The following is a 10,607-nucleotide window of genomic DNA, read 5'->3' as shown; positions in this document are numbered from 1 at the left end:
AAAAAAAAAAAAAAAATAGGAGCATCATGACTAATTCAATGATAGGGATGCTATGACAACTGGTAAAAGTAGACTTTGAGTTTTGCTGTGTGCCTATGAGGGGCAAACATGGACTAGCAGGATATAACAAACCAGAGGAAATCTGAGGAAAAGGACATAGGCAATTCCCCATTGCTAGAGGAGACACAGGAGGAGCTCTGGTAGCATAGTAGCTAAGACACTTGCCTGCTAACCAGATGGCTGGCGGTTCAAACCCACCAGTCACTCCTCGGAAGGAAGGTTGGGCAATCCTACTTCCGTAGCGATACTGCCTCAGAAACCCAAGGAGGGGTCGCTATGAGTCGGGTTCGACTCGACGGCACATAACAACAACAACAACAACAGAGGAGACATTAGCAAGTTATAACTTTGATATGTGAATAACAAAGCTTCTTTAGTGATCTCCTTTTATGCCTATATTAGTTTTCTATTGCTGCTATAACTAATCACCACAAACCAAGAGACTTAAAGAACACCACCCATTAATTAGTTCACAATTCTGTAGGCACATCCAGCACAGCATGGCTGGATTCTCTGTTCAAGGTCTCAAGGCTGAAATCATGGTATTGGCAGAGCTTTGCTCTTTTCTGGAGACTCATAAAATGTATCTTTTCAGGTGCATTCAGGATGTTGGTAAAATTCATTCCTTCTCACACTTCCCACGTGGTTCCCTTCATCCTCAAGCCAGCCAACAGCCAGTCCTGACACTTCAAATCTCTCTGACTTCTTTTGCCACATCTCTTTGACTTTTAAGGGCTCATACAATTACACTGAGTCTATCCAGATAATCCAGAATAATCTTTCTATCTTAAGATTTACTCATGATATTTACAAAGTCCCTTTGCCACGTAACGTAGCATTAATGAGTATAAGTCCAGGCAGCAAAATCTATAGGGGCCAAAATCCTGTGGATCAGGGCATAATAAATTATTCAGAACTCTTCAGTTAGTGTTCTATCTTAATATCCCTAATGTTTCCCTGGGTGGTGCAAGTGATTAATGTACTAGGCTGCTAACTGAAACACTAGAAGTTTGAGTCCACCTGGAGGCACCCTGGAAGAAGGCCTGGCAATCTACTTCTGAAAGATCATAGCCATTGAAAACCCTATGGAACACATCGATTCTGACACACATGGGGTTGCCATGAGTCAGAGTTGACTCAACAGCAACTTGTGTTTCCTTTGTTTGTTTTCAATTACTTCCCTTATAATTTTTTTTTTTTTTTCTGCCTTCTTTTGGATCATCTTTCTTTGGAATGGGCACAAACATGGTTCTTGTCCAGTCAGTTGGTCAGTAGTTATCTTCCAAAATCCTTAACATAAACAAGTGAGGGCTTCCAGCATTACATACATTGTAGAAACATCTCAATGGGTATTTTGTCAACTCCTGGAAGCTTGTTTTTTTTTTTTTTTTTTTGCCAATTCCTTCAGTGCACCTTGGATGTCTTCCTTGAATACCATCAGTTCTTGATCATATGCTACATTCTGAAATGGCTGAATGTTGACCAATTCTTTTTGACACAGTGACTCTGTATTCCTTCCATCATTTTTTAAAGCTTCCAGCATCATTCAATATTTTTCCCATAGAATCCTTCAATATTGCAACTCAAGATTTAAATATTTTCCTCAGATCTTTCAGCTTGAGAAATGCCAAGCATGTTATCCCTTTGGTTTTCTAACTCCAGGTCTTGGCACATTTCATTATAATACTTTGTCTTCTCAAGCTGCCCTTTGAAATAAGCTCTTTTACTTCATCATTTCTTCTATTTGCTTTAGCTACTCTCTATTCAAGAGCAAGTTTTACAGTCTCTTCTGACATCCATTTTGGTCTTCCTTTCTTGTTTTTTTAATGACCTCTTGCTTTCTTCATGTATGATGTCCTTGATGTCATCTCACAACTCATCTGGTCTTTGGTCACTGGTGTTCAATGTGTTAAATCTATTCTTCAGATGGTCTCTAACTCAGGTGGGATATACTTAAGGTCATATTTTGGTTCCCATGGCCTTGATTTAATTTCCTTCAGCTTTACCTTAAACTTGCATATGAGCAATTGATGGCCCATTCCAAAGAAAGGTGATCCAACAGAATGCAGAATTTATTGAACAATATCATTAATATCACAAGCAAGTAAAATTTTGCTGAAAAAATTAAAAAACAGTTGCAGGAGTACATCAGCAGGGAACTTCCAGAAATTCACGCCAGTTTTAGAAGAGGATGTGGAATGAGTGATAGCATTGCTGGTGTCACATAGATCTTGGCTGAAAGCAAAGACTACCAGAAAGATGTTTACCTATGTTTTATTGACATGCAAAAGCATTTGATTGTGTGGATCATAACTAATTATGGATAACATGTAAAGAATGGGAATTCCAGAACACTGAATTGTGCTCATAAGGAACCTGTGCATAGACTAAGAGGCAGTCATTCAAACAGAACAAGGGGATACTGCATGGTTTAAAGTCAGGAAAGATGTGTGTCAGGGTTGTATCTTTCAATATACTTATTCAATCTGTATGCTGAGCAAATAATCCAAGACGCCAAACGATATGAGGAAGAACATGGTATCAGGATTGGAGGAAGGTTCATTAACAACCTGTGATATGCAGATAACACAACCTTGCTTGCTGAAAGTGAAGATAACTTGAAGCACTTACTGATGAGGATCAAAGATTACAGCCATGAGTATGGATAACACCTAAACATAAAGAAAACAAAAATCCTTACAACTAGACCAATAAGCAAAATCATGATAAATGGAACAATTGAAGTTGTCAGAGATTTCATTTTACTTGGATCCACAATCAACACCCATGGAAACATCAGTCAAGAAATCGAACAATGTATTTTACTGGGTAAATGTGCTGCAAGAGACCCTTTTAAAGTGTTAAAGAACAAAGATGTCACTTTGAAGATAAGATGTGCCTGACCAAGCCTTGGTATTTCAATGGCCTCATATACATGTGAAAGCTGGACAATGAACAAGGAAGATTGCAGAAGAACTGATGCATTTTAATTGTGGTGCTGGCAAAGAATACTGAATATACCGTAGACTGCTAGAAGAATAAACAAATCTGTCTTGGAAGAAGTACAGCAAGAATGCTCCTTAGAAGTGAGAATGGCTAGACTTTACCTCACCTACTTTGGTAATGTTGTCATAAGGGACCAGTCCCTGGAGAAGGATGTCATGCTTGGTAAAGCAGAGGGTCAGCAAAAAAGGCAAACATCCTCACTAAGGATGGGATCAAGCACAGCAACAATTATGAAGATGGCTCAGGACCGGGCAATGTTTCATTCTGTTGTATCTAGTGTCATATGAGTCGGAACAGACGTGACAGCACCTAACAACAACCCGTATAAGCACGATTCCACATATGACCAAAATAACAAGACAAAGAGTTTCTCTCTCGTAAAGAAAAATAAGTAAATAAAAGAAAACTTAATGGCACCTTGACTGCAAAAAGCAATGAAAATGGCCACCACCTAGCTATGGAGTTTGAAATCTTTTGACTTAAATCAAAAGCAGACTGGAGCTTGGTCTGATTAAAATCTATTTAATCAACTCTTCAATATAATTCTCTTCAAGGATTTTCTCTTAGAAATTAGGAGGGGGGGATACTGAAAGGATTTAAGCATCTTCTAAGCACTTCAGTGAAGCAATAATGAGTAATACAAATAGATTACAATGAGTAATACTGTTGATGTTGAAACCCAGACATCACTTTATCAATAGGATGTTTTGATTTTCTATGTGCCTTGCAGTTTCCCTTAAAATTGAAATGATTTAAAGCATTTTTCCCTTCTTGGCTTGTAATGAATGGCTAGAGTAACAATACGTTTTCCATTCATCAGAACGCTCCCCACTGTTTTTGTAAGCTTGCAATGGAAGGAGGTTGTTTTGAACTGCATTTCCAAAGAAGAGTGGGTGGGAAGCAGTTTTTATACTTAAGAATTATTCTGAATATGCCCTGAATTGATCATGAAAATTCAGTGGAAAATGAGCTGATTTAAGCACAGTATGCAGTACATCATGATCACTAGATGCTATGATGTAACTTTTATGTTCATGACAACTTGCATTAGCATAAATGCTTAAGAGTTTTTCTTCAGGCCTGGAACTGTGTATGATTCATCTTTACATCCCCATGGTATACTGTAAACAGTACACACTAGGTATTAACTAAACACATGCTGAATAGATGAGCTCAAAGTGCATTTTTGCATTCATTTTGATTCTCACCACAGTACTCTGAAGTAAAGGCACATGAAGATGCTGAGGTGTAAAATATAAGGGGCTTTACTTTGCCAAAGGTGGTATAGCAGCATCACTAAATATTTAAATGCATGGCTTTAGAAATCAAACAGACCTGGGAACAAATCCTGACTCTAATACTTTATATCTGTTGTGGTTGTTAGCTGCTGTTGAGTCACTCCCTGACTCATGGCGACCCCATGAGTGGCAGAACAAAATGTAGCCCACTCCTGCTCCATTCCCATGATGTTTTGAATTGCACCTTTGTGATCCATAGGATTACCACTGGCTGAGTTTTTAGAAGTAGATCGACAGGCCTTTCTTCCTAGTCTGCCTTAGCTGGAAGCTTGGCTGGGACCTGTTCAGCATCATGGCCATATGAAAGCCTCCAATGATAGAAGGCTGATGGCTGCACATGAGGTGCATTGGCCAGGAATCAAATCTAGGTCTGTATGGAAGGGAAGAATTCTACCACTGAACCACCAATACCCTCCACTTTATGTTTGAGTGAGCTACAGCTTTGCAAATAAGAGTTTCTTCTTTAAAATAAGACTACTACTGCTGGTTGCTCACTAAGATCAACTTTCCCCTTTTCCTTATTAAAAATATCACTGATTTTGTTTGGGATGGCAATGTGTACACTCTTCCCTACATATTGCAATGGAATGTGACACAGTTCTGTCTAATGAAATCTAAATAAAAGTTGCTGACTTGGACAGAATAACTTCTGAAAAGGGGGCAGGCTACTTTGGTTTGAGCCTTCGGTGCTTCCTCCTTTTCCTTACCTTCCTCCCCGCATATTCAGAGGCACACCTGCCATTATGGAAACATAAGGACAAAAGCCACATGCTAAGGAAGCTAGGTAGGAAACTGAGAAGGAGTCTCTGCTGATGGTATCCTGGACCTCCCATGACATTCATAGTTGGTTCTCTGTATAGACTGCTCAATGCAGAGGACACCCACACAATGACTCAAGTAATTCACTTCTTCTTTTACAAATTTACTCCCCCAAGCAAAGATCACTGGAGTGAACATTGATGACTCAAAGCAGATACCTCAACTTACTCTCTAGGAAAACAAAACAAAAAGAAGGCTTTGTTATTTTCTATCCACTGAGATCTTGGGTTTATTTGTTCCTTCAGCAGCATAACCTAGCTCATCCTGACGGATGAACTTCCAGTGAAAGACAACTTAGAAGTAGGAAGTATTCTCCTACTAATATGTGACTATACAAATATATCCCATATATAAGCTCATAAAAATTAAAAGTAAACACAAATTTAAAAATAATTTCCATATATGACAAAGTGTCTTTAATTTACATTATTATTTATGTTTAATAATAATAACTACCATTTATTGAATTTTTATTACATGCTAAGCGAGGGGTCACTATGAGTCAGGTTCAACTCCACGGCACATAACAATAACAACAACAAGTACCAGGTAAACATTTTTATAAAGAACTCCCAAAAATCTTCCAGCAAATTATTAAACTCTCAATATGAATATAGATATGAATCATAAACAAAAAGAGAAAATAATCTCTGTTTTTGGTGGTTAATGCACATGACAAAAATGTAATAGTATTAACATTGAAAAGTAAAAACAAATAATCACATGAAACTCTTATGGGAAAATATTTATGTACAAGGAAGCTAATCAGAAGTATTATTTTTTTTTAATGAAACAATGCAAATGAACTGATTAGGCAATAAGAAAATCCAATAATCAACTAATCAAATTTTTTGCCATAATGAATTTATAATGAACTAGTGAAAGGATCATAATATATGATTGATTGAGAAAAAAAGCAAGGTAAATAAATCTGTACATAATATGATCCTGATTATGCGTGCCTGTGTGTGTATGTTATTGTTGCTGTTGTTGTTAGGTGCTGTCAAGTCAATCCTGACACATAGTGACCTTATGTACAACAGAACATATACTGCCCAGACCTGTACCATCCTCACAACGGTAGCCATGCTTGAGTTCATCATTGCAACCACTGTGTCAATCTATCTCCTTGAGGTTCCTCCCCCTTTTCACTGACCCTCTACTTTACTAAACATGGTATCTTTCTCCAGGGACTGGTCCCTTCTGACAACACGACCAAAGTATTTGAGATGAAGTCTGGCCATTCTCACTTCTAAAGAACATTCTGGCTGTACTTCCTCCAGGACAATGTGTATGTATATATACATATAAGTATAAATAAATATATGTACACATGTATATACCCCCCCCAAAAAAAAAAAAAAAAACTGAACTCGCTGCCATCAAGTCTGATCCAACTCATAGTGACACCTTCTTAGGTTTCCGAGGCTGTATCACTATGGAAGCAGATTGCCCAATCTTCCTTCCAAGGAGTGGCTGGTACATTTGAACTGCCAGCCTTCTGGTTAGCAGTCAAATGCCTTAGGCACAATGCCACCAGAGCTCCTACACATGTATATATATGTGTCTAATTTTTCCTTAAGTAGCACATTATTTTTATTACCAAATCTGCAGTAGATATTTTGATATCTGCAAAAATTGTTCTCCTCCATTATTTTTTTTTTCAAAACTGTCTTTTCTAATGTTGTACAATGTTTATTTAACATGAATCATCATGCCCCATGTTAAATCGTATTGACATTTAGGCTAGTATTGCTTTGAATTTATAGATAAATGTAAAGAAAGCAATGTAAGGAAAGTAGAACTGAGGCTTCCTATATATATACATATTTTTCAAAAAATTGCTTTTTTAACTTTTTTTTAACCTTCCCCCTTTTAAGAAGTTATTCTGTCCAAGTCAGCAATTCCATGGAAGGAAGACTAGGCAATCTACTCCATAAAGATTTACTGCCTCAGAAACCCAAAGGGGGCACTATGAGTTGGAATCAACTTGATGGCAATGAGTTTTTTTTTTTTTTCCATTTGTTTGTTTGTTTATATTTAAGAAATCAGCCTTACATCAAGAAAGAACTGAAAAATGATACGAGGTTTTGGGAAAATCTAACAAGCGTTTAATGACAGCAATTTCTAACTGCTGAGCTTCAAGTAGAGTATTTAATTTATTCCTAATCATCACAGCACTTCTACAAAGTAGAATATCTTTCAGCATTTTGGAAATTAGGAAATTCTGACTTTAGAGATTTAAGCAATTTGTCATAGGTCACAAAATTGAATCAGGAGTTAAGGAGGGATTTATACCCAACTGTATCTAGCTTCAAAGCCCACATTCTTCCCACTGTATTCCATTTTTAATTCAGTGAGATATGAGACCAAGTCTTTCAACATGACCTAGCACAGGAGATAACAAATGTGTACTGAGGTTATGGGCTAATTAATAGCTATACCCAAAAAATGTCTATCTTGATGTCAATTCTGAAGGAGATTTCACAGAATAAATCATGGAGAACTGTTTTTACCATTAATAGGTATAGATATGTGTGTGTGTGTGTGTGTGTGTGTATTTAAATAACTATTTAAAAAGAAGACAAAGACATAGATAACCAAGTTGAACAGGATAACTAACAGAATAGATTATAGAACAGAGATTCAAAACAGCCTCCTTGACCCAAGACCAGAAGAACTAGATGGTGCCCAGCTACCACTACCAACTGCTCTTAAAGTGATCCCAATAGAAGGTCCTGGATAGAGTGGGAGAAAAATGTGGAACAAAACTCAAAATTATAAAAAAAGACCAGGTTTACTTGTCTGATGGAGATTGGTGGAACCACTGAGACTGTGGTCCTTAGTCACCCTTCAAGCCTAGAACAGAGATTCAAAACACATCCACATTGAGCCCAAACAACCAAGACAAATTTCAAATGGTTAGAAGTAAAGATTGACACATAGGTTAAAAAAAAAAAAAAAACCAAATGCATATAAATAAAATGAATATAACCATTGTTGTTGTTGTTTTGTACCATGAAGTCAATTCCAACTCATAGCAACCCTATAGGACAGAGAAGAACTGACCCATAGAGTTTACAAGGCTGTAATCTTTACAGAAACAGACTGCCACATCTTTCTCCTGAAGAAAAAGTGGTGGGTTCAAAGTGCTGACCTTTTGGTTAGAAGCCAAGCACTTAACCACTGTACCACTAGAGCTCCTTGAAAATAACCATTGTTTCTGAAAAAGACTAGTGGTTTAAACTAAAATAAACCTCAGCTAGCACTGTTGCCAAATATACTCAATGCAGTTTCAGTATATATGTACCTCATTGTTAGCAATCATAGCAAGAGGATAACAGTCCCACTCTCTATATCTGGAAACATATTTAGGTTTAGGTTAATTGCTCATAACCTAGTGAGGATGCAAGCCACTTCCAGTTATCTATTTCTTCCAGTCCAGGCTGGAAAAAATCTCAGAAGCAATAGAGAGGGCCAGGGCTTTCCTACTTCCGTAGTGATACAGGCTCAGAAACCCAAGGAGGAGTCGCTTTGAGTCGGATCTGACTTGATGGCACACAACAATAACAACAACAACAACAGGATTTTCCAAGACTAGGTTGGGTGACTTTTAGAGAACAGGAAGTCTACAAGACAGAACTCCAGTGGGTTCCATCTCTTTTGAAGAGGAATATCCTTTACTAAAAAAGGCATCATCACATTTTGTATGTAATCTAAGCATTCCTATCTGTACTTACTGCTACTCCTGTCTTATAGAGGAGGTAGTGTACAGTCTGTGTAACGTCAGCGGCATGCATCAGATTGTGGTAAGGATTTTTATGCTTGCTGTATCCTACTTCCAGGGCCTCCACAAATGAGACAAGTGCAGAAATAGGGATCTGAAAAAAAGCAGCAAAGTTAATTAACTAGTGCTTTAATTACTGTAAGTAAGAAGGCAAAAGTGAAGGCACCCTCACTGGCCCCTTCTGGAAGCATAACATATCAAACGACGAAAGTACAACATTCACAGTTAACAAAATTCACTGAATAAATCATCAAATAATTTGGAAATCTAATAGGAAGCCCCTGGTTTAGGAATAGTCTTCCCTGAAAATTGTCCTTTGTTTCCCAGTCAGAGCCCCAGGGGAATGACACAGGTTCATGTCAGCAGACATTTACTTTTATTCACATGTAAAGCAATGGCTTTTGATGCACATGTCAAAAATGAAGTTATTGGTAATTGTGTTAATTTTCTGCTATTCCCTTGTCCTCATCTAATCCTGAAATACCCCTTCTACCTAGTCCCAAGGAGATGAGATACTACAGGGGACAACAAGCAATGTTTGCTTGAACATCATTTGAAAAACATTGCAATAATACTAATAATTAGTAACTGTGGTATTATTTATTTTTTGTAACATATTATCAGTGGAATAAGACCTTCCAAATTGCAAGTGATCAATAATAAATTACCAAGTAATAAGCATATGAAAACAGCCTATTCCTGATCCCATATATTAATCTCTTACTGTCATGAGTTTATTTTCATGTGTCTGACACATATAATCATTCCTTTTAGAAGACATAGTTTTCAGGAGGTCAGTATTTCCTTCAGTACTGGTTGCAGCTTGTGTTTGATTTGTAATAATATTATAACTTAAGATGTCTTGGTACTTTTTGCTTGTCTACAAATAAATGAGAAAAGCAGTACGGTATGCATTCACTTATATATCAAGAAGTAAAAGACTTGCTTTTTTTGGGGGGGGACTATCAGTAACTCAGGAAAGTACTTCTTGCCAGCATAATTACTTTTCAGCCTCAAATATATATACATATATATACATACATGTAGATCTATCTATCTGTCAGTTTGTCTATCTATCTATCTACATGCCTTACTTCCTTTTGTATGTAGCAGAAAGTGAAAAACAGTTGCAAAATGCCTGTAAAAAATAAGAGGGCCCTGAAAATAATCATTTTATTAGTTTTCTGGATCAATTCCATGGTTTAAGGTAAATTATCAAGTACAAGGCTTGAGGAAGAGGAGAGGGTGTGTGTCCCCAGGAGACATCAATCACATTCGTAAGAATAAGGAAAATGCTATGACAATGTGTCATGAAATTCCATCCCAAGTTTTTCCTTGAGCATATTCTTCCATATTTATCATTTGTGGATTTTGTAAAATTATGGATACTCTCACTTATCATCTGTGACAGATAATTTTAGAGCTCAGAGATTAATGCACTTCCATTTTTAAAAAGGGAGCTCTGGTAGCATAGTGCCTAAGGCACTTGACTGCTAACCAGAAGGCTGGAGGTTCAAACCCACCAGCCACTCCTTGGACGGAAGATGGGGAAATCTACTTCTGTAGTGATACTGCCTTGGAAACCCAAGGAGGGGTCACTATGAGTTGGGTCCGACTTGACGGCACATAACAACAAC

General features: G+C 37.4%; 1 protein-coding gene across 1 annotated transcript in view; it reads right to left on the bottom strand.

Annotated features, from left to right (window-relative positions):
- The window catches only part of PDE1C (phosphodiesterase 1C), a 787,489-nt gene that overhangs the window by 147,635 nt on the left and 629,247 nt on the right, over nucleotides 1-10,607 (bottom strand). Inside the window, exon 8 of the mRNA XM_007945296.2 lies at nucleotides 8,924-9,064. Within this exon, the coding sequence (XP_007943487.1) occupies nucleotides 8,924-9,064 (141 nt within the window). The remainder of the gene's footprint in view (nucleotides 1-8,923; nucleotides 9,065-10,607) is intronic.

Source organism: Orycteropus afer, unplaced genomic scaffold (assembly GCF_000298275.1).
Source record: "Orycteropus afer afer isolate SDZICR_OR568_19922 unplaced genomic scaffold, OryAfe1.0 scaffold00008, whole genome shotgun sequence".
Classification (NCBI taxonomy): Eukaryota; Metazoa; Chordata; class Mammalia; order Tubulidentata; family Orycteropodidae; genus Orycteropus; species Orycteropus afer.
Note: the sequence above shows the minus strand (reverse complement) of the source record. Positions and strands in the feature narration are given on the sequence as shown.